The 27,811-nt window shown below is 47.0% G+C and overlaps 1 protein-coding gene across 2 annotated transcripts in view; it reads right to left on the bottom strand.

Moving 5' to 3' along the window:
- ATP8B1 (ATPase phospholipid transporting 8B1) overlaps positions 1-21,334 on the bottom strand; it is a 60,913-nt gene extending 39,579 nt beyond the window's left edge. The window contains exons 1-4 of one of the 2 annotated variants that reach the window (XM_028102965.2): positions 21,145-21,334; positions 3,638-3,735; positions 1,884-1,997; positions 79-177 (exon numbers count right to left, since the gene is read on the bottom strand). In XM_028102965.2, coding sequence (XP_027958766.2) covers positions 79-177; positions 1,884-1,997; positions 3,638-3,735; positions 21,145-21,325 — 492 coding nt within the window. In that variant the 5' untranslated portion in view covers positions 21,326-21,334. The remainder of the gene's footprint in view (positions 1-78; positions 178-1,883; positions 1,998-3,637; positions 3,736-21,144) is intronic. The other variant, XM_088019749.1, reaches the window with a different exon arrangement.
- Between the last annotated feature and the right edge of the window lie 6,477 nt (positions 21,335-27,811).

The raw sequence follows: 27,811 nt of genomic DNA, 5'->3' as shown, positions 1-27,811 counted from the left end.
AGGTTATTTTAGTCATCTCAAAACAGAAGTTATCGATGCCACTGCAGCGAGGAGAAAAGTTGCATGAGCAATTCTTACCACGTCGTCCACCAGGTCTTTGATGGCCGTGATGCCCAGCACCACGAGCAAGGGAAACAGGGTGGTATACCATGCCAGGGTCGAGATTTGAGGGATTGCCTGCAAGAAATACAAGGAAGACATATGTGCCCATGAAGGCAAGGCTTCTATAGGTTACTGCTAATTCCAACCTCTACCATCACCCAAGTCTACACCCTGCAGAGTCTGCAGGGAAGGAAAGGCATCCAAGCCTCCAGCCAACCTTCTTCCTGCTGCCCTCTCTGGCTTTTGGCCTCCGGGAACAGACCCCAGAGGACATGTATACAGCAGGTCTCTGAGGGTCTCAGGACGGAGGTCAGGACAGCTGTAGGTAGAGGCTGCCCCTGAACACTCATGATTGCACTGGGCATCTTTGGGGGTCATCACTACCGGTCCAGCTAAGAGAGAAGCTGGCCTTGAAGGAGGCCTTGCCCCCCTTAAGACAGGCTTCAATTTGGAACAAAAGATTGGGAGGCAAGTTTAGTAAAGATCTCCTGTAATCATCCCATGGATCATCAGGCCATATTATGCAGTGGTTAAAATGAAAGGCTTTGCAGAGAAGTCCCCGGATCCAAATCCTGTCCCGCTCTCTTACTTAGGACTTTGGGATTTTGAGCAAGTTCCTATACCTCCCCAGGCCTCAGTTTCTCTGCAAAATTAGGAGGTTAGGATAGCCCTTGCATCACAGAGTACAAGAATTAAGTGACGTAACAATGTAAGCAAGTGGCCAGCTAAGGCTGTAACTATTATTCTAACTTAAATTGCTCCATCTTAAGAGAAGATGACTGGGGATTGGTTGGAAGATCACCTGCCATATTATTATCAATGTGTGTAACTGCCCTTTTCCTTGCTAGAAGGAAGGCAGGGGAAAATAGCTCACTTATCATAAGCAGCACCTTCAAATTTTGGTGTTTGTCTCTACACAGGTCTGTTTCAAACCTCCCTCCTGATAACAGGACCATTCTATACTAGCAAGGCAGGAGATTTCATGCCCTACTAAATCTGTTGGGTATCCGTTTCTTTCTCATGTTTCCTCACCACTTCCTGCACCCTCCATCCCCACCCGGACACACACACGCTCCCATTTCATGAAGCCTTCCTGAGTGAATCCCAGCAGACGAGACTGTTTTCCAAATCCAGTGCTGGATACAAAGAATCTGATAAAACCAAGTGGCTATGCTGTCCTTTGTAGCCTGCACATCAGGGGCTAAAGGTCAATACTCTGGCAACTAGAGGGTGTAGAGTTCCTTTGGTTATAACAACAGTTTCTAGACAGGTAAAATTAACACTCTCCAGATAAGTGAATCCTTTGCCACAGTGGAGAAAAAGACTCAGGAAGAGAATAGGCCTTTTGTCCACATAAAACCAGTTCGCAAAAATAATTTATTGAGAATCATGACCCAAATATTAAAACAAATACATAATATTCTTGAGGAAATCAAGCGTCTGGAGAAAAACAAAGGGCAAGCACACACAAAAACAGAATTTTAAGGTACAAATCATTTTATAAAGTGAAGGTTTTAATTGTATGCACTTCAGGGAAACCAGTTTTAACACTCACATCAGGACAAAATAGAATTTTTAAAAATATAGAGTTAAAATATCTCCATTTGCTTCCTTTCCCTGTTCACTGAACACTGTCGTCCTGGTTCTATATGAGGCACTATTTCCTTACATGCAGAACCCTGATATTAATACAACGACTTTCAAGATTATACATGTCCACAACCTCAGTGTTACTGAGTCGTCATAATTCAAAACAGATTTAAGATATCAAAGGGCATTACCTGTAAGATAAGAAGGATCAGGAAATAGAAATTGGCTGCTCTCTTAAATTGCTCAAACAAATTCATCGGTAGAAAGGACAACGCATTATACTTGTATGTTTTAATTGCATTATTCTGTTGGGGAAAAACAAAATAGAAAGAAAGTCATTCTACATAAGGTCACACATTTATCCCAGTGTAGACACACCTGCAGAAATCCTTAAAGCCTGATGGCCTATGGTGACACAGGGACATTAGCCAGAAAGACACTGAGATTTCCTTTACGCCTTTAATTCTAACCAGGCCTCCTTGACTCCTTGGAGGCTCAGGCCAGAGACAGTAACAAGAAGGAGACATTTACCCCCAAAGGATCTCCGTGGCAAATCTGGCTGTGACCATGTGGATGTTGCTGGCAGATTCCTTGACTCCTCAGAGCCTCTTAGAAAATGGGGCAAAGGGAGACATCAGCGTGGACCACAAAGCTGAAGAAGGAACACTCTTTTCCTTGAGGGATGAAGGCTACCGTGTAAAGGAAAAGACACTGTTGTGTGTTGAACTGTGTGCCCCAAAAGATACGCTCAGGTCCTAATCCCGGGACCTGTGACTGCCATCTTATTTGGGAATGGGGTCTTTGCAGATGGGATCAAGTTACAGCGACATCACACTGGATTCAGGTGAGCCCTGATCCAATGACTGGTTGTCCTTACAAGACGAGGACAGCTGGACACAGACGTGGAGATGCACAGGGACAAGGCCATGTGAAGACAGAGCCAGAGATTGGAGGGATGTGGCTACAAGCCAAGGAACACCAAGGATCGTCAGTCACCTCCAGAAGCTGGGGCAGAAGCTTGGAACAGACCTTCCTGCAGGCCCCCCAGAAGGAACCAACCCTGCCGACACCCTGATTTTGGACTTCTGGCTCCCTAACTCTAAGAAAACGAATTTCTGTTGTCTTCCCCTGGCCTGTTTGTGTCCCTGTTACAGATGGCCTAGCCAACTAAAAGACACATTACGACACATAAGCAAACGCTTGACAGGTGTTACCGTATTTTAGAGATAATAAGGATTTTTGAGGTGAAAATATCTTCAAAGTCTCTAAATCTATCACAGGCAGAGAAGGGGGAGAGAAGTTATCAAGATCCTTGCAAATTCTTATTACCTTCAAACATAAGGCTTCTGTGACATTATTGTAAATCCTTATATAAAATGTTAAGAGGGCACCTGGGTACACAAACAATGAATCATGGAACACTACAACAAAAACTAATGATGTAATGTATGGTGATTAACATAACAACAACGAAAAAAAAAGACGGCACCTGGGTGGCTCAGATGGTTAGGTGTCTACCTTCAGCTCAGGTCATGATCCCAGGGTCCCGGGATCGAGTCCCTCATCAGGCTCCCTGCTCAGCGGGGAGTCTACTTCTCCCTCTCTCCCTGCTTCTCCCCCTGCTTGTGCTCTCTCTTTCAAATGAATAAATAAAATCTTAAAAATTAAATAAATAAATAAAACATTAAGAGAGCTCTGTGCACACATAGGGAAAATTTCAATCTACATAATTTTGTTTTGGTCTGTGTCAAGCCACTCCTACTCACCTTTATGAAACAGAATGTGATGAATAAACATGATATTCTATAGAACGGACAATGATTATCAATGGCCCGAGCCAGGGATGATCTGGAAGGCAGATGTCTCACAAAGCTGCTAAGCATAATGGCTACTGGAAAAAACTGGCTCTTAGTAAAGAGGATTTAGAAAGTCAAAATCAACTTACCGCATACTTGCTCTCCTTAATACAAAAGAACCTTGTTTTCATGAAGTGAGGTTGTTCATGGAAGCTTCGATCATTTGCTTTGACTTGCCACGTACAATCTTTTAAAAAGAAAGAGAAAAAAGTCCATCAAGCAGAGAATTAGCATACGGTTATGGGCTGAATTGTGTCCTTCCTGATTTCAGATGTTAAAGTCCGAACTCCCACTCTGTGCCTCGGAATATAACCTTTATATTATAATATAACCTTTATATCATACAATGAGGTCATTAGAGTCGCCCCCAACCCAATAGGACTGATGGCCTTCTAAAACAAAGTAAATTTGCACCCAGAAAAGCACAGTGGAACGATGAGGTGAAGTCACAGGGAAAACCGGGCTACCTACAAGCCAAGGGGCGAGGCCTGGAACAGACCCTTCCTTTCCTTTCAGCCTCTGGAGGAACCAACCCCTGCCCATACCTTGATCGTGGACTTGCAGGCTCCAAAATCTGTGAGATTATAAGTTCCTGCTGTCGAAGCCACCCAGTTTGTGACACTTTGTTATGGCAGCCCTAGCAAACTGATGGACATGCTGTAATTTAACCGACTGTCCATAGAACACTGGAGTTCGGAAAGAGTAATCCTCGTTAAACATGACCCAAACAAAATCCCAGAGCCCAGGAAGGTCACAGCGAAATTAAGCCAAATTATTATTTTCACACTCATGTGCTTGGTTTGTACAGTTTATCATCCATTAAATATTTAGTGAATGGATAAATCAAAGAAAAAGGCCATCACTGACTAATTCAACACTCTTGGGTCCTGATCACAGATCAGTGCCCTCCGCTTTATCTCACGCGCTTCACGTCACACCCACAGGACTGAGCGGACTAGGGCCATTTAGTCGGCATATCCAGACTCCAATGAACTTGAGAACATCCACAGCATCTCTACTGCTGGGGGGAGCATTTCTCACCTAACAGGTATCTCATGAAACCCTTCTCCCCAGTCACCTCCCTCGCCCACCGCCCGGTACTAACTCTTTCTAACCTGATTCTCCTTGGGGATGGTTTTCTCCACGCTTAGTGGAAGATGCTACCTACGGGTTTAGTAGAACAACTCCTAACTCTGTGAGATCACATCTTCTTCATTCCCAACCTAACCACCAACCACATTCCTAACATCTGTGCTTACATCCCCTTATTTTTCTGTATAGGTTTATTAAGTAAGCACCCCGCCCCCCCCCCCCCCAAGTAAGTTGTTCAGGCCGGTTTTGAGCTGTATTGCTTGGATTCTTCTGTGAGTTGCTTTTCCACCATCAGCACTACAGGAGTTTCATCTATATTAGTGTGGATACCTGCTCTTCATTGCCACCGGCTTATAGTATCACGTGTATGCCACAGGTTATCAGTTCTGCTGTTGGTGAATATTCGGGGTGTTTCTAGCATCTTGCTATTACAAATTATTTTGCTAGGAACATTCTCAAATTGTCTTCTGGAACTCTCAAGAATTTTTTTCAGGTATCTATTTAGAAGCCGAGGGTCTGGGTGATGACTCTCCTGTCTTGGTTGCCCACAATTCTTGCTGTACCCCTCCCCCTTCCCTTGACTGCCTCCTGAAGGGACAGGAGTCCAGTCTATATTCAGGGACACTGGGTGGAGGGGGAGAAGAGGAGAGGGAGGTGGGTGGTATGACTTCAGCTACCGTATTGGGGAACCAGTCAGGAAGGCCTGCGGCAAGGCGGCGCCATCATACTGGCTCTAAAGGGTGTGAAGTTGAGGTGGTGGTCCTCTGGCCCGAGACTAGGGTCTCAGGTCACACCATAGTGACATCACACCATCAATCCACTGTGAGGTTACCACCGGGCTGTGGGACATAGAGATTCCAGCAGCAGATGTGTTCTACTCTGAGATGGCCTGGATATTTAACCCACAAGAAAGGCAGGCTGGAACGGTCTCCAGGAAGTCTTCTCTGAGCCTGCGCCCCCACAGTAGCTTGCTCCTCTGTCTCCTTTTTAACGAGACTCCAAGATTACAGCCTCCTTGCTCCCAAAACCCAGCCCCTGGCTATCCTCTGGCGTCTCCATGGTGGTCTCCACATTCCCGGCTCCACAGCCTGAGACACAACACCCACCTCTCTACCTCACGGTGGGACCACTGTTTTGTGGTAGGGCTGGCTTTGAAGTTTCTCAGTGAAGAGCCAACCCAGTGGCTCTCTTACTTCCAGAACCTGAACTAGCAGGAGGTGGGCTCCTCCCTATTTGCGAAATGTCGCGGGGGTCCTTCGTGGTGGGGCTGCGGCTGTTGCTTCCTGGGCTGATCCAGACTCGTTTCTTTTCGTCATCCCTAGTGGCTCCACAGCTGGCTAAGGACTCCCTGGAGGCAGATTTCTGAGTTGACCTGTCATCTCCTATCTTACAGCAATTGTCAGCCATCCTGTGGTGATAGGAATTCCTCCTACCGGGTGTTTGGTCCTCCCTCCTTTCCTTCCGAGCTTCAGCTCTGGGCTTGGAGACTCCCTGGCTTCCAAGCTGTCGACTTACACAGCCTTCACTCGGCAAAACTGAAACGAGGGCCCCGCTACTGCAGGGTCAGCTGCTTTGGCAACAGGTCTGCCATCACCACAGTAGGCAGCTCTCTGGGGGCAGGCTGGGGCCTCCCCTGACATGCTGAAGGTACTCGTGGAGGATATGCTTGCAGACCTTGAATAGGAAAGGTAAAGTTCACAAGGTGAGATCTAGTTTACCTCTGGCTCAAGTCCTTTCTAACTCAATGGATCTCCTAGTGATGGAGCCCAGCACCTAATGGAAATTTCAGCTAAAGGGACCTTTAGAGATGATGCACCTGGCAGTCAGGCTACATCTACAGAGGAAAAATATTTCCACCCACCTGGTTTGCTTTACCCATCTGCTCCTGATTTCTTCTGTCCCGTGATGTGTAGCTCAATAGCTAACATTTGTTCAGTGTGCTTACTATGTATAAGGCGTCATGCCAAGGAGTCCGGTTTCTCTGTCCACTTCACTGTACGGACTGGGCCTTTGTTTGTAACCTGTGCTCCAAACCACCCTGAGAAGTGTGCCCAAGAGCCGAGGTGGGAGTGTTGCTTACGAGCATAGGGTTGACATTTCCACCAGGAAAGGTGGAAGTCAAGTATCAGGCCATGCTTGGTTTCCTAACAGGAAGGGATAAGCATGCCACAGCTATGAAAACTCGAGACAAGGATGTCATCAATTAGGAAGGAAAGTTGAGGAAGCACCTCTTTGGCATCAGGTCCTCCAGTAACTTGGGTTTGAACATGCACACCAGATGAACTTCCTTTGTAGGACATACATGAGTGGGCCAACCCAGTTTGGATGCACCCCTCCCTCCCTGGCACACTGGCAAGGGAGGGAAATTAACAACTAACGGGACTGAACTATTTTTGGAGATGGGAATATATTAAAGAGCATTTACAGGTAAAGAATTCTAAAATTATCGGTCTTATACAATTATCAAAGTAAAGACATACTTTTGAATATATTGCATTTCATTTTTTTAAAGGATTCATTTCTCTAGACTTTTCCCTCATAGGAAGTAGAGATAACGCAAAAGGGACAAGTGTGGACTACTGAAGAATGCAAATAATTAACCTAGTTACTTTTTTAAAAACCACAGTACCATTACTGACAATTTCTCTTGCATCATTTTGGCTGCCATTCATTTGGTAATCATAATGATTGTGCCATTACAAAAGGAACTGCACCCAGCCTCTTTCTAGTGGAAGTGCAATTTTATCAAATGGGAAAACTAAATGGAAACATAAGAGGACTCATAAGCACTGTTACAATGTGCACTGTCTGTTGCGCAATCAGAATACAATGTACGCAATCAGAACATTTCTTCCCCACTCAAATAGGAAATCTGGGGCGCCTGAGTGGCTCAGTCTTTAAGTGTCTGCCTTCGGCTCAGGTCATGATCCCAGGGTCCTGGAATAGAGTCCTACATCGGGCTCCCTGCTCGGCGGGAAGCCTGCTTCTCCCTCTCCCACTCCCCCTGCTTGTGTTCCCTCTCTCGCTGTGTCTCTGTCAAACAAATAAAATCTTAAAAAAAAAAAAATGGGAGATCTAAATAAAAGTGGGTAGAAAAGGTATTTTATAGGGTCATCTTGAATCCATTCTGTGTTATGGTAACTTGAAAACGTATGTGCTTTTAATGGTTTGCGTTAGCTTGTAGATGGCTCGCAACACACCTCCGGCTACCAGTGTCCCAGAACTTCACCGAGCTGCCGTCCTAAACCCCAGGAAGGCTGAGAAGGAAAATAGACTGGATTCCTCAAGAAGCAAGAAAAGGCCAAGGGGAAGGGATAAAAATCAATCTCAGAAAAACTCGAAAGAATAAGCTGCCCAGTTAGTTAATGAGCTAGATTCCTTGGCTCCCTTGTGGCTCTTTTTCATTTGTTTTAATTTTTTAGTTAAATTCAATTCAGTTGGGACGCCTGGGTGGCTCAGTCGGTTAAGCATCTGCCTTCGGCTCAGGTCATGATCCCAGCATCCTGGGATCAAGCCCCCAGTTGGGCTCCCTGCTCTGCAGGGAGTCTGCTTCTCTCTCTGCCCCTCCCCCCTGCTCGTGCACACTGTCTCTCTCTCTCTCTCAAATAATTGAATAAAATCTTAAAAATCAATAAATAAATTCAATTTAGCTAACATATAGTGTATTATTAGTTTCAGGGGTAGAATTTAGTGATTCATCAGTTGTATATAACACCCAGTGCTCATTCCATCACGTGCCCTCCTTAATGCCCATCACCCAGTTACCCAAACCCCCCCACCTACTTCCCCTCCAGCAACTCTGTTTGCTTGAAATTTCCCTCATAATTAAGTCCCCCAGCCAGTGGTCCCTGTCTGTCCCATACTACGCCTCATCCCCAGCCCATTTTGATGTGGATGCTTCTGACAGAAAGGGTGTCTGACCTCAAGCAGGGGCAGTGAAGGGTCTACCAGAAATGCCCTTGGTCTCTTAATTTTATGCTGCGATAACTCCTTGGGGAGACTGAAGAAAGTAACCAGTATGTCTTTATCTGCAACATGCTGACCTTAACCACAGGAATTTTCTAGTTAATTTTAGAAATCTGATTGCAGGCAAATAATCAATAACCCAATTTCCAACAAGGTTCCTTGTTGGCATAATTCAGACAAATCAGAGGGCAAATAAACTGATGTCTTCTCCTGATTCTCCTCTGAGTGTTGTGCCAATTGCTTGAGGAATATTTCAAGTGGAGATCATAAAAAAAAGTAAAAACAGTGCTCTGTGCTTAAATACATTTGCAAAAGACAGCATGTCGTACTGCATCCCTCTTCTGGACATTCAGTGGACCCACTGGTACATTAAAGGCTCAGAGAAGAAATTTATTTAATTGTATTTGATTCAGTCTTTTCAAAATTAATGTGACCACAGGCACATTAAAAAAAAAAATCACGGGGTGCCTGGGTGGCTCAGGTGGTTAAGCGCCTGCCTTCGGCTCAGGTCTTGAACCCAGGGTCCTGGGATCGAGCCCCACGTCAGGCTCCCTGCTCAGCGGAGAGCATGCTTCTTCCTCTCCTTCTCCCTGCTGTTCTGCCTACTTGTGCTCTCTCTCTGTCAAATAAATAAATAAAATCTTTAAAAATAAATAAATAAACAAAATTAAAAAAAAAATCACAGAACACCTCCTAATATGGTTTGAGAAATGCTGCAGTAAAGCACATGCCTTTAGGAAGGGCAGCAAAATAGCACTTGGAAATATTTATCTTCTTGATGAAACATTTACTAATTGCTCACTTGGAAACAGATAACTTTACTAGACATTTGGACCATAAGACTAATTTACAGAAAAAGAAGAAAGCTTGTCCCATTTTCTAGAATGAAAATACTAAGAAAAGAGAAGAAATAATAAATTTACCAGCAAAAAATGCACGTATGGCCCTTTGGTAAAAAGCTATGAAGACAGCAACTAACAACATTTGTAAAACTATCAATGCGTGTGTCCAGATATGCATGTGACATCAGCCAGCTATGGCTCAGAGTTGTCCCCAAATTTGGTAAATGTGTATTCAGTACATCTAAACATGGCTACATGATGTTCAGAGTGCTCCCAAAGTCACCCAAACTTTTGACCGCTGACATATAGAAAGTAAGTTCCCCAGACCCCTCATCCTTACTGCTGATTCTGAATTCTTGCTTATAGACATGCCAACAACCAGACAGCTACACGGGTTGGTATCAACTACAGCAAAGCAAGAGTAAAAAGATCTAAAGTTTAACATCAAAAAGAAAAACCCAACAAACCACAGAAGAGAGAAATGGGTAAAGGACATGAATAGACATTTCATATAAAGGGAAATTCAAATGGTTCTTAAATATGTGAAAAGATACTCAAACTCATAAAAAAAAGAAGTGCAGTTCTTCTGGGAGGTACCAATTTTTAGCCTACAATGGCAAAATATTGGCAAAGAGGAAAGAATCTGATGACACACTGGATTGAAAAGAAAGTGGAGGGTCAGGCCACCTTAAGTGGTCTCTGTGAACAGCAACTGGACCACATCTATCAGATTTTAACACACCCATGTGCACTGGCTGATGGAGCAATCCCATGTGTAAGAATTTACCCCCCACATATATATTCATACACAGGAGAAATGACACGTCTTGGTGCAATTTGATGGAGCCCTGTTTATCGGGAAGATCAGAAACAACCCAAATGCCACCACACGCAGCTAGTTAAACAGCTACATGACAAGTCTATGCAGTCTGCAAAAAGGAATAAGGCAGCTGGGGTGCCTGGGTGGCTCTGTCAATTTAAGCATCTGATTTCAGCTCAGGTCATCTCAGTTGGGCTCCTGGGATCGAACCCTGTATCAGGCTCCCTGCTCAGCGGGAAGTCTGCTTGTCCCTCTCCCTCTGCCCTTCCCCTGCTCATGCTCTCTGTCTCTCTCAATAAAGAAAATCTTAAAAAAAAAGAATAAGGCAGCTTTCCATGTACTCACAGAGAAGATCTCCAAATTACACTAAGAGACAAAAGCAGGGGTGTCTACCATACTGTGCTTTCAGCTATGGAACACACAGAATTAATACACAATAGGGATGCACGCATATACACGTACTGGGACAGGTGTGTTTACGTATCTGTAGGTATACAGGGACACGGGTAAGTGTTCTTTGCATGTACAAGTGTGTATATATCTCCGGAAGGACATTTGAGAAACTGACAACATCAGTTTCTTTCTGGGGAAGGAAACCACACGGCTGAAGGACAGAGGAGACAAGTTAGGAGACTTCATCTTCACTGTTCCCTCCTATAATTAGATCTATATGCACGTACTACCTTTTAAAACAATATGCTTACAATTCAATTCCTTCCCTCTACAGGTTTACATATAAAGCCAATATGTAAGTTGCTTGATTTTCTTATGGTCATTACACCATTGTATTTGCTATTTTAAAAAATATGTTTCTAAAGGCAGTGGTATGGCGGGTGGGAATAAATCAAGAGTGAACAATATAGGAAAAGATGGACGTCTACGGGGTTACGGGTTCTGATGTCCAGCCAAGCCACAGGGATTCAGGATGGCAGTGGCCTGGGCAGATTGTGATTTGCCCTGGTCACGCTCACAACAGTGAGCAGGATGTATTTGAAGGGAACAAATCTAGAGGCAGGAGACCACTGCAGTCACTGAAGGGAGAGTGGATGTGAGCCTGAGCCAGAACTAAGGGACTGGAAATGGAGAGAAGCCAGATTCAAGAACTGTAGGACAATGGTCTGAATGTGGGCAAGGAAGAATGAGAAATCAAAATGAAGTCAGAATGAGAAAAAGGTGACCCCAGGACGCCAGCTGGGGTGACTGGATAGACAGAGGTGCCACAGATGAGCTAGAAGACACAGAGGTGCAAGTCTCATTGGGGGAACTGAAGACACCAACTGAGCCACCCAGGTGCCCTGGGATTCATTTTAAAATATGGATCCTTGGGGCGCCTGGGTGGCTCAGTCATTAAGCAGCTTCCTTCAGCTCAGGTCATGGTCCCAGGGTCCTGGGATCGAGCCCCGCATCGGGCTTCCTCCTCAATGGGGAGTCTGCTTCTCCCTCTCCCACTCCCCCTGTTTGTGTTCCCTCTCTCGCTGTGTTTCTCTGTCAAATAAATAAACAAAAAATCTTTAAAATATGGATCCTCCCCTTGCCTCACTCTAGACCTACCCTCTCAGCATCGCCAGGGACTGAGCCCAGGCATCTAGGGAGTTTAAAATCCCCACGCAAGATTCTGTTGTGCCGGCAGGACTGAGAACCCCCGGTTAGTGCCAAGTGTCTTCCTAAGGTGACTTCTATCATCAAAAACCTACTTAAGAGACGCAGGTTTCAGACTGGCCCTCAGAAAAACAACCACTGCATAGGTCTCCATGAGCAAGAGCTTCTTGCTCGAGGTTCGGTCATAAATGACATTACTCAAAAGCAAGTTCTACAAAACAAGATAGAACAGTCTCATCATCCCCTCCCCCATTACAAATTACTCAGCCAAGAACACCCCACACACCCTTCATTTTATAAGCCGACAGTTACTGTGGTATTCATAAAGCTAAAGTGGTAGAAGGCAGCCTACAGCTTCTTCAAGACAAAAAATGAGTAGCCAGAGCGGAATTTCCACATGGGGTATGCGTTGAAAAGTCAAAATGCATCCACTTGAGTGGAAAATATAGCTCTTCGGCATGTTTCATGGATTTCCTATGATTTACGTATCTCAATGAGCCAATCTGTGTTTTGATCCCAGATAAGAATGAATTCAAAGATGCTCTAGAGGTCCACATCCTTATCTCCAGATTCTTCTGGGAGGGTACCACTTTCAACAGGTATACACCTGACCTTGTTTCGTTGACACCACACCCAATCTGAAATCGTGCTGAGCGGGAGCAACTTCCTCGACTGAACATTCCACCTTAAATAATGCCAACCACTGATCATTTCACCCCTGAACAGAATTTTGAACCATCAAATTCTGAGTTGGAGGAGAGTTTTATTTTTCTTTTTTTTAAAGGTTTTTTTTTATTTATTTGACAGAGAGAGACACAGCAAGAGAGGGAACACAGCAGGGGGAGTGGGGGCGGGAGAAACAAGCTCTCCGAGGAGCAAGGAGCCCGACGCGGGGCTCAATCCCAGGACCCTGGGAGCATGACCTGAGCTGAAGGCAGATGCCCAACAACTAAGCCACCCAGGCGCCCCTGGAGGAGAGTTTTAAAGAAATACAATTTGGGGGCACCTGGCTGGCTCGGTCGGTAGAGCATGTGACTACTGGATCTCAGGGTCATGAGTTCAAGTCCCACGTTGGGCCTAGAGCTCACCTTTAGAAAAGAAAGAAAGAAATGCAGTTTTATATTTTCAAGTACAGAGAGCCTTCCACCCCGGGCAAGAAGAAAGGTCTGGATGTGAAAGAACCAGCAGCTCATGGGCACACGCTTCAGAGGCGCCTAGAAGCTGTTCTGTGAGTGGCTTAGCTTCCCCACATGATGTTGTTCACTATATTATTTGGTTTTAAACAAAAAACAAAAAACAAAACAAAGATAAATGATGTTGGAGCCTCTGTGTGAATCGGCTCCAATTTCAAAGCTGTAGGAGCAGAATGAGTTCTGAGAGGCAGTCGTCATGTGTCTTGGCTAACCTCAAGCACAAGCAGGTATGCAAGCCGGGCAGGGGTGCGGCCCAGAGCCCAGGTGCTGGCGGATGGCTGTGCTGTGTGGGAGGGGGCGTGTGTGCTTGTGGAAGGGATGAGGGCCGAGGACTCACCGGAGAGACTCCTTCCCTAAAGCCACCACTTGCAGTCACCCTCTCCCTAAGAACCTGCCACTTACGTGCGACGCAGCAAAACCCAGAAGTCCTGCCCTCCCTGGGATGGGCGTCTGGGAGCTGAAGCTCAGTGCTGTCCATCACCTCGTGGTTAAGAATGTGAAATGCTATCATTTCCTAGTAACAAGGCTGCTTCTTTCTACATCATTTCTGACCACTTCGTTATATCTTTTTAACTGCCAGGTGGCCAGCAACACAAGTGGAAGTCCCACCGATGTCCCCGACTAGTGAGGATCAAAACAACAACCCTCTCTCCTCGACCTACAAAAGGTCAACCCTCTCTCCTTGCCCCTGCATTACTCATCCCTACAAACGGCTCCGTTATCCACGGAGGCAGAAAGCACTCTCCAAAGGTGGCTGCAAGAGTATCTCCCAACCTGCAATGTGACCTTCTTACTCCTCCTCACCAAAGGGCATCTAATTTCCCTTCCCCTGAATCAGACCTAGGCTCAGTGACTCTCTCGTAACCAAGAGATGCTCAGCACCAGTGATGCTGTCTGAATTCTGCAACCAGCTTCTGCTTTGATCTTGATCTTTTGGGATGCTAGTTCTTCAGATGTGGCCCCCCCTCATAGGACTCCCATTGCAGCCCAGTGCCATGCTGGCAGAAGCCCAAACTAAGCAGAGATGCTTCCATCTACAGACCCAGTTGAGCCTTTGCATTACCCAGATCAGGTGCCAGACATGAGAGAAGAAGCTTCCAGATGATTCCAGGCCCCAGTCATTCAAATCACCTCGGTTGTTCAGGTCTTCACATAGCTGAGGGCCCAGACCTCCTAGAGCAGAAGCAAATCACTCCCGCCACGCCCTGTCTGAACGCCAGACTCACAGAATCTGTGAGCACCGTGATGATGACTTTGTGCCAATAGGTTTGGAGTGGTTTTTCATAGAGCAACAGACAACTAGACTAGCCACTGGGGCGCCTAAGCCAGCAGGTATTCCTCAGGCCTCCTTTTCTCTTGACCCTCGGATCTAATGGGATTTGTGAATGTCAAATCCCTAACACTGATCATGATCTGTCACGCTTTTCTCCATCCCGGCCATCTTGGTTTAGGTCCTTACCAGTTTTTACTTGGATTATTGTCTACTTTCCTCTCCCTGCTGTGGCCAACATGGGATTTCTAAATAAATCCATGTCCCCGACATATTCATTGAGTGCCTTTTCTGGGCTTTGCATGGGATAAACATGGCCCCAAATTCTCATGAAGACAACAGTCTAGTGGGATAGAGTCACACAGTCATTCAAGGACATAATCTGAAGTGCCCTCGGGGGTATGAAGGAAAGTGCAAGGGGCTCCTACACCTGCGGGTCTGCTCCAGGCTAGGGCTGGGGCTCACAGAAGACTTCTCTATGGAAGTGACAATTCCAATGAGAGTTGAAGGGTGAGAAGGAGCCAGGCACAGGGAAGGGGCTGCTTTGGGAAGAGTGGATGGAAAGTCTCTGGCTGGGGAGGTATGCATGAATCAGGAACTGAGGGTAGGACGGGGTGAGTGAGTAAGGCAGGCAGCTGGGAGAGGGCAACAGGGCCAGATCACATGGGCCCGAGCAGCCAAGGGAAGGAGCTGGAGTCCGATCCCAAGCGCGGTGAAATCATTCCCCCACCCCCACCCCAATGACGATTGGATTGGGAGGAGCAAGCATGGCTACAGGAGCAGCCATGCTGGGAGGAGGCCACTGCACATCTAGCCATGTTATTTTCATCCTAAAACGCTGTCATGGCTCCCTGGGGCCTTCAGGAGAAGGTCCAAACTTGGGCATGGCTGTTGACCCAGCTCATCATCTAGGCTCCAAAAATGACTCCGGTCCGGGTTCCCTGAATGCTCAGCTCCTCGGAGCCTCCCTTCCTGCTGCCTCCGCTTAGAACACCCTGCTCCTGACACCACTGGGGTTGACTTCCCTCTCACACGTACCGAGGACTCAGCTCAGGTGTCCTCGCCTCCAGGAAGCCTTCCTTGACCAGGGAAGGCCACTGAGGAGCACACCTGATTCCCTATTCACACCTGTGTTGAAGCTCTCTGATGCATTCAACCACAGATGCCCACTGAGCCTCTACAACCCCCCCCCCACCAGGCACAGAGCCTGGTGCCCCGAGAGGACCCTCCTGCCTCCCATTCCCCTCTCCTAGTGAGCTGCTCCCCATCTCTCACTTGGCAGCTCAAGCATGCCTTTTACACAAGGAAGCAGGCCAGGCTCCTCTGTCCCAGCCCTCGGAGTGGAAACACAGGTCAACTCATTACAAGACCAAGTCACTGCATAAGTGGGGCTCTTTCTGCAAGCTTTCGCTTTGTCCCTGCGGTTTCACGTGGGCATGGGTGAACTTTTCCACAAATCTGCTCTCTCTTTGGAGAGACTTATGCCTTGACCTCCTGGGGGTATGCTGAACTACCTGACACCAGGTGGAAGGCTTCACCTGAGAAACCACTGGGGCCTAGGAAAGCAGGAGGATGGGAGTGGCATGAGTGACCACAAGTCTGCAAACAAAAAGGCTGGGGAAGGCTGTGTTCATGGGAAAGGCTTATAGGATGGCAGAGGCGGGGGTGACCCTAAATCACCCCAACTTTCCTCAATATGTGGGCAAACTCATTGCCGGGAAAACGAACTGGCCTTTATCCCATCCACCTCTGCAACCATTCACCATACTTGGATTTGGGGACAGAAGGAACTATTTAAAAGAATGAGTGCACAGCTGCAGCCTGGGGGAGGGGGTCTGGGAGAATTTGAGTACCCCAAAAGGAAGTAGAGGGGTCAAGAAGAAGGTCTGATGATGGAAAGAAGAGAGGAGATGATGGGGAAGGGTAGACACTTTCAGTTTGATATGAAAGACATTAAGGGAGGAACTGGCCAGAGGGGGGGGTGGGGATAACAGCTGCCATTTACTGAGCATTTACTGTGTGCCTGAAACCATCCTAAATCCTTTACATTGATTCTTTTTTTTTTTTTTTAAGATTTTACTTATTTATTTGACAGAGAGAGACACAGCGAGAGAGGGAACACAAGCAGCGGGAGTGGGAGAGGGAGAAGCAGGCTTCCCGCCGATCAGGGAGCCCGACGCGGGGCTCGATCCCGGGACCCTGGGATCATGACCTGAGCTGAAGGCAGACGCTTAACGACTAAGCCACTGAGGCACCCCTACATTGATTTTCTGATTTAATCTGTACAACTACCCAATGAAGTACGTACTGATATTGTGCCCATTTCACAGATGGGCACACTGAGGCACAGAGAGGGGCAGTCCTTTCCTCAAGGTCACACAGCTGGAAAGTGGTGAAGCCAGGGCTTAAGCCCACAGTCTGCACCCAGCGTCCTCCCTCTTCCCCACCACGCACCTTGCCTCTCAGAGTGATGCAGAGGTACGGCAGGTGAGCAGGTTAAAGGGAGTCAGCTTGCCAAAGGAAGGCCTGTAGAGAGAGAATGGACTACGAAGGGGGATGTGAACATTCTTCCGAAGGAAGGAGAAACGGGAAGAGGATGTTACCACCTTCCAAGGAGCTCAGCACTCCCAAAGGAGAGGCTGTCACAAAGGTGAAAAAGGTTGGATATCACAAAGGTTGGAATATGATGGCTGACAAAAAAGCTCGCTGGCCTTGGCACTGGGGTTCTTGGTGGGGTAGCCCGTGGAGGGAAAGAATCCAGGGGAATGGGAGGATGTGGTGCTAGAGAAAAGGGTTTCCAGAAGCTTGGCCATGAGAACAGGAGACAGGCCACCAGCCCAAGGCAGAAGGCAGGATTCCGGCAAGAATGTGCCGCAGGACAGGGAAGCTGCGAGTACACGCGTAAGCCAGCAGAGCGGGCAGATGGGAGAGGTGATCAATGAGGCAGTGCGGCCAAGGAGGCAGGAGACAGTCCGAGACAGCTTTCACCTTCACCCCCACGCTTGGAAGGAAGAGCCAATGTGCATTAATCCAGGAGCCCCTCCCGAGCCCTTATGCATTCCCAAGGACTTCATCTGGAAGCTGGTTCCCGACTGGCCCAGAATTACCCAAGGAGTTGACCTAGGGGTCACCAAGATGGTGGGATGGGAAAAAAAAAATTTAAAAACCCCACAGCATTCTAGAGTCAAGGAATTTTAGGAACCTGTGGCTGAATAAAATTAAACTGGCTTCTTTAGTGCCTCAACTTCTTGGATCCTTTTAAGCTAATGGACAAACTTAAACTCCAAGAAGAGGTTCAAGAATTCTGAGTTTCTGGTCTCGGGAGCCACGAATCTCTTTGTGTCCTAGAGCATCTGGCAAATGTCATGTTTCCCAGATCGCACCCTGGGAAATGCTGTTCCGTGTCTCAGGGAACGAGGGTCCATCCCGTAGCGTGGGAGACATTCCCATTTGTTTCTGCCCGTCCTTGCTCAAAGTCAACTGAGGGTAAAATTACTCCAGTAAAACCTGTGGGTTTCCCCCTCCTCTGTGGCACATTCTAACAGCATATTTACCCTTGTTCTGGAGGCTCACAGCACATAACCAAGGTCCTTCAACGGAAATGCACTCAGAATGGGTCTCTCAAAACACTTGCTGAACTCAGTCGGGCTAGGGCATCTTTAAGAAACCAACTTTCTGGGGCGCCTGGCTGGCTCAGTCAGTTAAGCGTCTGCCTTCAGCTCAGGTCATGGTCCCAGGGTCCCGGGATCGAGCCCTGCATCAGGCTCCCAGCTCAGAGGGAAGCTGCTTCTCCCTCTGCCCCTCACCCCACTCATGCTCTCGCTCAAATAAATGAGTAAAAATCTTTTTTTAAAAAAATAAATGAAAAAAACAACTTTCTGCACTCAGACGATACTGTTAAAGGACTGAATGTGGTTCATGCACTTTTAGGCACTGCTCTGCTGGGATGGGCACTGGCCTCTGGCGTTCCTCAGCCCCACAGGACTTCACAGAGTGACTCGTGCTCTGGTCTCTAAAGAACTGATTTCTTTTTTTTTTTTAAGATCTTATTTTTTATTTATTTGACAGAGACAGACACAGAGAGAGCACAAGCAGGGGAGCAGGCAGAGGGAGAGGGAGAAGCAGGCTCTCTGCTGAGCAGGGAGCCCGATGCGGGGCTCGATCCCAGGACCCCGGGATCACGACCTGAGCCGAAGGCAGACGCTTAACCGACTGAGCCACCCAGGCGCCCCAGAACTGATCTCTTTGAAGAAAACGGTCCTTCATATAAAATGTCATGACAGAGGAATGGTTAAATTGAAAAAAGTCAGAATGACACGACCTTAATTGGGAAAATGACCAAGTGAGAATATGAAAAAAAAAATTAAGAAGGGAGGAGGAGGGGAGAGGAGGAAAAAGGGGGGGACGGGGGAGGAGAGGAAGCCAATCTGTTGTGGGGCGTGCAGGGCAGAAATGCGAATGTAGGGAGAGAGGTTCTAGCACTTACTGAACGTCCTCTGTGTGTTTGGAAGGGCAGATAGAGGTGTTAGGATAAGGGTATTTCTAAAAGTCACAAGCAAGGTCATTTGACAGGAATTTTAAGACATGAGAACCACCAGGGGCACCTGTCTGGCTCAGTTGGTAGAGCATGCGACTCTTGATCTTGGGGTTGTGTGTTTGAGCCTCACACTGGGTGTAGGTGTAGAGATTACTTAAAAATAAAATCTTGAAGGAAAAAAAAGGTGGGGTGGTGGTGTCTGGGTGGCTCAGTCGGTTCAGCGTCTGCCGTCGGCTCAGGTCATGATCCCAGGGTCCTGGGATCGAGCCCCGTGTCAGGCTCCCTGCTCAGTGGGGAGTCTGCTTCTCCTTCTCCCTCTGCCTCTATCCCTCTCCCTCCTCATGCTCTCGCTCTCAAATAAATAAAGAATCTTTAAAAAGAAAGAAAGAAAGAAAGAACGAACGAACGAACCACCAGGTTCCCCTAAAAATATAAGCCACCATTGGAAAAGACTATGAAGAGCCAAGATCAAGTCTGCACTCCCCTGAGGCCTGTATTCCAACAGTAGAAATCTATAAGGAAGATGACCTGCAAACGGAATGATCAGGAAATGGCCCTGAGCACCAGGACATGAAGGCGGAGTTGGAAAAAAAACAGAGGTGAGAGTTTCCACCCACCACGCGCTTCCCTGACATTTCTGCATGCACCCAACCCCGGTCCTTTGTTGCGTCCTGGATCACACATCTGATAGCGTGGCACCAAGCACCAACAGCAAAGTTCACCCTGAACCTCACTGAGCCAGTTCTCTGCCAACTCATCAGATAGCCACATATGATAGCAAATCGGAGACTGTGCTAGGAAACGGAGAGGTTCAGTGGGGGAAGGAATGAGGAAGAAACGTGGTATTCAGGACTGGGGCAGTCAGCTAGAACTCCTTTGCTAACTCGTCAGGCTACTTTGGCTTGATCCCCCTTCGAACACCGTCCAGCCTGGACCTGTTATGACAGAGGCCACATTCCCGTCTAGATTAGCAGTGTTTCCATTTTTATTTAGCCCAAGTTTACATGATTTTAGTACCTTCTGCTTCAAGGCAGAAAGCACTTAAGCTTAACTCTCAACAGCTTGGAATTGCAGCCAGAAATCCACAGTAAGTTCTGACCATTCTAAATGTTTGCTATGGAAAACCAAGGACGGCAAACAGTCTATAATGGGTCCGTGGCCTGCCGGGTTTCGGAGCCCGTTGTGGGTGGAGGCCCATTTGGACACGTGCTCTCTCCCATGGAGAACCTCCCCACATGGCGGCGGGGAGAAAGGCGGCCTCTGGCCAGAGCAGGCATTTCATGCCCTGTTGCTCTTCCTACAGGTGAAAAGTTTGAAAACCCCACATGGACCAGGGAGCAGAACCCAGCAGGAAAGATGAGGGGAGCTGGGAGCGACACAAGGGAAGCGGGCTTCGGGGCGGGGGGGGGGACTTGGAGGACAGATGGGTTAGTGATGGAGACTTTGGGGAAGCCAGATAGAATCAGAGGTTATTCTGAGGCTGTGGAGACAACATGCCCAGAGTCAGAAACCTTAACTTAGCGGAAACTTCTGTAAATGAGAAACAGAAGCTATTTAGCTGGAATTCGAGGAACCATGAAAGAAATATTTTCCATCTGAAATCTGGAGCAAATCTGGGGCCCAAGGAGGAAAGGACTGGCTACAGGAAAAGATCACATTCGCTTACCAGGGTGGGAGAAGCAGCGGAAAATGAAATAGAAAAGCTGCAGGGGAAAAAGCCTCATCATAAAAGTAAGCTACACTGTCGGGCTAAGTGACGGACTGTCTAGGGCTATTTTTAAGAACTCCCGGGAGAGTTGAGTAGGTGTGACAGAGAGCGCGCCGCACACAGAGCCTAAGTTACTGTCCGGCCCTGGCCCCTGGTCAGAGAGCCTCGGGGCTGCCCGGATTCTGCTATTTGCTGCATGTATGACAGGCCCCTGACAGCCAACAGAGCCCGCACCATCTCACGGTCACAAATGACTGAGCAAAAGGTATGGTAGCGCCAAGCTTCCTGGGTGCAGGAACAAGCGAATTCTTCCATATGCAACTCCTTTCTAAAAGTCAACGCAAACCAACGCTTGCCATATCCCAGGCAGACCTGGTCAGGTAGGTCGAGGAGCCCTGCATGCCGAGGACGCCGTGTCCTTGTCCGAGCCCAGCGACTGTTCTCCCGGCTGTATCCTCAGAGAGGGGAGACACCCCCTGGACCACCTACCACAGGCCGGCCGGCCTTTGCACCTGTCGCCGCTGCCCCGCGGGGGCTGACACGGACAGGTCCAGTCCCAGGGAGGTTACCTTTTCGGAGGGTCTCCCGGGTTTCCTCAGCTTCTCTGTTGACCCGGTTCTGTTCTGGTTCGACCGCAGGCCCCTGGTCGTCAAGCTCATCTTCCGTTTCATCATCACTGTAGGGAACCACTTCGTCATTAGGCTGGGAATCCTCCTCAAAGGTCGTTTCTGAGTCTCTTTCTGAATTCATGCTACTGGCAAACTGGAACCACCTGGTTTAGAAGAAAGAAAAACCAGCGTGACTTATGATCTGTGCCCAGTGTTTGGCTGAATTCTGCCTTCATCCTGTTACGGTGCCCTTTTAACAGAACACTATCTCACTCACAAACAAGGATGTCTGAAGAGCGACCCACAAGTTCAAATTATCGTGCAACTAAGAACAAAACCATTCAGGGGCGCCTGGGTGGCTCAGTCGTTAAGTGTCTGCCTTCGGCTCAGGTCATGATCCCAGAGTCCTGGGATCGAGCCCCGCATCAGGCTCTCTGCTCAGCGGGAAGCCTGCTTCTTCCTCTCCCACTCCCCCTGTTTGTGTTCCCTCTCTCCTGTCTCTCTCTCTCTCTCTCTGTCAAATAAATAAATAAATAATCTTAAAAAAAAAAAAAGAAAACCATTCATTAGTGATTAAATGTTTTGGTGAGAATTAACAACAGCAAAAATGTAGCTGCAAACTCTTTTTCTTAGAGCACACACAAACTTTAAGGTAGTATTTCAAACTGGGGGTCTCTACCCAGCAAAATAAAGTGAATCCATAACCAACCTTACAATAAAATGAAACAGCTGACAAAATATCAGAGTACAGCATGTGTCGCAAGACTTAGTACTGTTTGCTGAAACCCCTTGACAAAACCAACACATAGACACATTTGTTTGCACTGTGGATCTTAATGCAATTGCATCTCTCACTGCGGGTTGCTGGCAACATTTGGGAAACCCTGCTGTAGGATACCCGGTTTCTGCTAAGGCTGATATTCTGAGACTTTACTCTGTGATACATTTTAAATACAAGCTTAGGCCCTCACACTTTACTAAGAACTTCCTGGGAGCACTCCCTCACCTCCCTTCCCAACTACCCCCACCCACACCCTGTCTGTCGACTTTGGGTTTGTGTGCACACCCCTGTTTAAAGTGACTGCAGAAGGGACGAGCACAACCTCAGTTACAGTAGGAAAATATTTACACAAAGGCCACGGGTTGCATGAAGACAGACATACAGCCTGGCATTATTTACAAAAACATCACACTGCCCTGTACTTGACATTGTTAATAATAGCAGCTCAAGGGCACCTGGGTGGCTCAGATGGTTAAGTGTCTGCCTTCCGCTCAGGTCATGATCCCAGACTCCTGGGATTGGGTCCTGCATCGGGCTCCCTGCTCCTTGGGAGCCTGCTTCTCCCTCTGCCTCTCTGTCTCTCATGAATAAATAAATAAAATCTTTAAAAAAAATTAATAATAGCAGCTCAAATTTACTTAGTGGTAACTGCACCCCAGGCCCTGCACAAAATGCTTTAGAGGCATTGGCTCCTCGAAATTTCCCACACCACCCTGTTGAAGGTTTTATTGTCATTCCTACTCTAAAGAAGAAAACCAAAACTCCTTGAATAACTTGCACAGTAATTTTCCAGCAAAGGGGCATCTGGCTGGTTGAATCAGTAGAGCATGCAACTCTTGATCTCGGGGTCATGAGTTCAAGGTTGGGTGTCTAGCTTACTTTAAAAAAAAATTGCAGCAAAAACAATTGCTTTCCTAGGAGAGACCTTCTATCTTCTACTTTTATGTTACAGTTTCTTATATGTTTTAGTCAAGTCTTAGTTGCCTTGAGTAGAACCACTTGGCTGATTGCATGCTTTGCATCAAACCTAGCATCTTAGACATCTAAGTTTGTATAGCCATAGCGGAACATGTAGGAAATGTGTAAATATTTATAGGAGGGTTTTTCCAGCATCATTTAAAACAGTAAATCCCAGAAGCAACCTGGGTATCCAATGACTGGTAACTGTGTAGATAAATTGTGATATCCTCCTAATATGGGAGAGTGCACAATTTAGAACATGATCAGAAGACTTTTTTAAAATATTTATTTATTAGAGAGAGAGATTGCATGCGAGCAGGAGGGGCAGAGGGAGAGGGAAAGAGTATCTCAAGCATACTCTGCGCTGATGGCAGAAGCGAACAGAGGGCTCAATCACACAACCCTGAGATCATGACCTGAGCGGAAACCAGCTTAACCAACTGCGCCACTGAGGCGCGCCAATCAGAAGAGTTTTTAATGACATTGCAAAAGTCCAAACATGTTGAGTTAAAAGGTGGGTTAACAGTCCATATGTACAAAATAGTCCCCATTATTCAGTCATTTATTCATTTTCCAAAATGTAAACAATTGCCATGCATCATTTAAGTGAAATGATGCATGCAGAGTGCTCGATTCAGTATTTAGCCTCCAGTAAATACTCAGTACAGTCCTTACAGAGCAGTAAGTATGCAAATGTGAAGTCATTGTTACTGACGATTTCCCTGTAATTAAGAAAAATGTTATTTATAATAACAAATGGAACGGTGTGGGGATTTATCCCTTTTAGGCTTTTCCATCTCCTGAAATCTCTTCTAAAATGTACCTGCCCCTCACCAGGAGGTAAAATACTAGACTAGTATATGACTACACTTAAGCATATGCATATTCCATTTTAAAACCTTTTTTTTTTAAAGATTTATTTATTTATTTATTTGACAGAGAGACACACAGTGAGAGAGGGAACACAAGCAGGGGGAGTGGGGGAGGGAGAAGCAGGCTTCCCGCGGAGCAGGGAGCCCAATGCGGGGGCTCGATCCCAGGACCCTGGGATCATGACCTGAGCCGAAGGCAGGCGCTTAAGGCAGGCGCTTAACGACTGAGCCACCCAGGCGCCCCTGTTTTAAAACCTTTTAATTGCAGAGAACATTTTCCTGCTTTCCCAATTTTCTGTGGGCTAGTAAATAACTATTTCTTCGGGTTTTATATATGTTTCATAGGCGTTATTTGTGGTTTTGTAATATACTGCCACCCATGCTTTAGCTGATATTTAAATTTAATGCACTCTCTTTAAAATTCCCAAACCCTTAAAGGCAAAACTTGCACCAGCAATCTTTCAGAACAAAAGTAATGAAAGTGGTTACCATTTACTGAGCACCTGCAATGTGTCAAGCAGGACCACCCTGTGAGATAGATAATATTCTCTCATCTTACAGATAAGGGCACTGAGGCTCAGCTGCTAAGTGGCAGGAGTTAGGACCTAAATCTCTCTGTCATAGGGACATATACAACATTAACAAGTCCGAAAGCACCACATAGAAAGATTTTTTCATTACAGTACATAACATAAAATGAGCCACTTTAACCATTTTTGGGTGTCCACGTCAGGAGCATTAAGTGATCAGTAAGAGATCATTTCCTCATCATGATTATTGCCAAGTGTCTCCATGCTCATTTCCCACATTAAGAATGGATCCAGTCCTTCGAGGCCGAGGGAGGAGCAGACTGAGAGGAATGGCTTTGGCAACCATGAGGATGTGATCCAGAGTAAGCAAGGCATTGCATAACCAGCCAGCTCAGCACAGGAACATCCACCCTGGGCCAGACTGTGTGGGCCGCTTGGAAAGCGGAGCTCTGAGCTGAGCGGAAGTTTTCTGCAGAGAGAGAGAGAGAGAGAGAGAGAGAGAGAGTGTGTGTGTGTGTGTGTGTGTGTAATGCAGGCATATGGGAATCATTTAGTTCATCATCTTAGCACTACCAAAGAAAAATTAGGAAGAAACCCTTTCTTTGAAGGCCCGAGTGACATAAGCAGCTTTCTGGGTCGAAACCATGACACCTGTGAGGCAAGCACTATGTGGACTATGGATTTGGAAGCGTTGTCCTGTCTCTCACCACCCCTGTAGCACGTTGCGGCCATGTGTGCGCTTCCTCCACCTTCACTAAGCACCTGCTCAGTGCAGACCACACCAGGCACCGGAAACAGACCCCCTGGAGACACCCAGGGTATTTAGGGGTACAGGTGAGTAAACCGGCCATGAGAGCCACGAGACACAGCAAGGCCGATCATTCCTGCTGAAACACACACCTCCAATCCATCCCCTCGTCTCCCACCCTGTGGCCGCTACCCTACTTCAGACCACCATCATGTCTCTCCAGCAATGCTACAGGTGGACATTAACTGGACTTCCCGCGATCAGCTTCCACACGGCCCCCAGCGTCATGCCACTCTCTCGCTTAGACCCTTCCTAGGTGTTCTGGACAGAGTGGTGCCACCTTAAAAAAAAAAAAAAAAAAATCACAGGTTGAAGCCCCAACCCCCAGTGTGACTGTGTGTGGAGATAGGGCCTTTCAGGAGGTCATTAAGGCTAAGTAATTTTGTAAGGGCGGGACCCTATTCTGACAGGTCTGGTGTCCTTATAAGACGAGAAAGAAACATCAGAGAGCTCTCTTTCCATGCGTGCACAGAGGAAAGGCCACACCAAGATGGCGGCCATCTACAAGCCAAGAAGAGAGGCCTCACCAGAAACCAACCCGGATGGCACCTCAATCTTGGACCTCCGGCTTTTGGAAATGTGAGAAAATAAATGTCTGTGGTTAAAGCCACCCAGCCTGTGGTATTTTGCTATGGCAGTCCAAGCAGACTGTGGCCTCCCACTCTAAACTAAATGCACACTTTCCCCCAAGTCTGAGAGTTCTGCACACTTCTACTACTTCCTTCTTGCTCACTAATCCTCAGCCCCATGGCCTTGCTTTCCACTAAAGCCAGTGAAGCCTTTCCTGCCTCAGGCCCTTTGGACATGCTCTTCCTACAGCCTGAAATGCTCCTCTCCCAGTTCTCTGCATGGCTACTATTTCTCATTCTTTAGATCTCAACTTCAATATCCACTTCCACGGATGGTGTTGAACAGGTATCTGCCCTCTTCTTCCTGCTGCCACTAACCTCCCCAACACTTACCTCTCTTTTCTTCCTGGTACTTACCACAATTTTTAAATGTATTTTCACTTTTACTTATCTGTCATCTGCCTCTCCCACTAGACCCCGAGCTGTACAAGAACAGAGTCCCATCTGTGAATACTCAGTGCCTACTGTCTACTTGCCACACAAAGATCTGGAGAAAAAACAAATGAACTTTCAATAGAGCATGCTCAAAGATATCTTTGCCATCTCCCCACAGTTCCTACCTACCACACAGTAAAAGACTTCAAGTAGTCAGTGGATGAAGGAAGAAACCTTGACAGCAATGATAAGAAGTTGTACACATTGAAGATTCTTTAGGAGTCTCACTATTCAAGGCCATCCAAAACTTAGTGCCTAAGATTTTACTACATATGCAAAATTAAACCAGCCTGTGGTAAGGTACTGAAGGCATCGAAGGTGAGCCCTGATCTTTCTTGTTCATCACTATCACCCCAGCACCTGGCAAGGGTCTATCCCAGAGGAGGCACTTCTGCCTCTGTCCTCAGGGGGCTTATAGTCCACACGGGAGTTGGCAAATGACAGCCTCCAGGCCAGGCTCAGTTGACCACCTGTTTTCGTAAATCAAGTTTTATTAGAACCCATCCTTGTTCATTCCTTTATGTACTATCTAGGCTGCTTTTACATCAGAGCAGAGCTGAATGGTTATGATGGACACCATATGGCCTCAGAGTCTAAAATATTTACTATCTGGCTCTTTGCAGAAAAATTCTATTGACCCCTGGACTAAAACAAAAGATAATAGTTAGAGATGGCAGCAATATGTGGTCAATATCAAAGGCCCACAACCAGAGAAAACCAGGACTGACCTGGGTCAATCAGGCCTGCTTTGGGAATATGGAATAAATGACCAGGTGTGGTGGTGGGAAAAATGTCACCAATACAGTTGCCCTATTGGTTGGGAATGGTAGCGTCTCAGTTGCTGCAAGCTGTGAAACTGAAGAGGACACACACTTGGCCACGCCTGGGGGACAACACATGATCATCTCCCTCAGCACGTGAGGCACGGTGAGCATGCAGCTGCTAACAAAGCCACCCCCGCTATAGGATGGTACTTCCTCATTAACCCAGGAGCTCATCATCATGGCGTCCAAAGTCAACGTGACCAGATGTTAGAGCAAGTAGGCAAAGGATGCGTCAGATTTCTTCTTGATTCATCAAGGACTTAGCATTCAAGGACTTTTCTGGTCACATGATCTTCAGAAAATATTCTTACCCAGCTCCTGCTTGAGCTGAGAAGCAGCACGGTTTATCTGAAAGAATATGGGCCTGGATTCAAATCCCAGCGCTACTATTCACGAATTTATAACTTGGGTAGGTTACTTAACGTTTTGGAAGCTTATTTCTCCCATCTGTTAAAACAAGAGAGAAAGGGGTAGGGGGCTAGTGACCCTTCAAATACTGTGAGGATTTGTTTAGATACCTCATGGTTGTAAAGGCCCCTAGTGACAGCCCACAGAGAGTAGATATAAGGTACGATGTGCTAGTTTCCATTGGGTTCTTTTCAGAGTCCTTAAGAGACAGGAATTTGCAAAACACAGACTTCTGTGTCTATACCCAGACTATACCCACCAAGTGGACAACTTCTCAGCCCCTTCCCCCCCTCCACCTGCTCCTGCCCAAGGAAAGGGCCTTGACACCCATACAGCTCAGAGCCTGTAGGCCTAAGGGAGATCCTGTTACTCCCTTACCTG

The sequence above is a fragment of the Eumetopias jubatus genome, unplaced genomic scaffold, assembly GCF_037043125.1.
Source record: "Eumetopias jubatus isolate StellerSeaLion01/CBP00866 unplaced genomic scaffold, mEumJub1_p1.0 scaffold_16, whole genome shotgun sequence".
NCBI classification, from domain to species: domain Eukaryota; kingdom Metazoa; phylum Chordata; class Mammalia; order Carnivora; family Otariidae; genus Eumetopias; species Eumetopias jubatus.
This window is presented reverse-complemented; position numbering and strand designations above follow the sequence as displayed.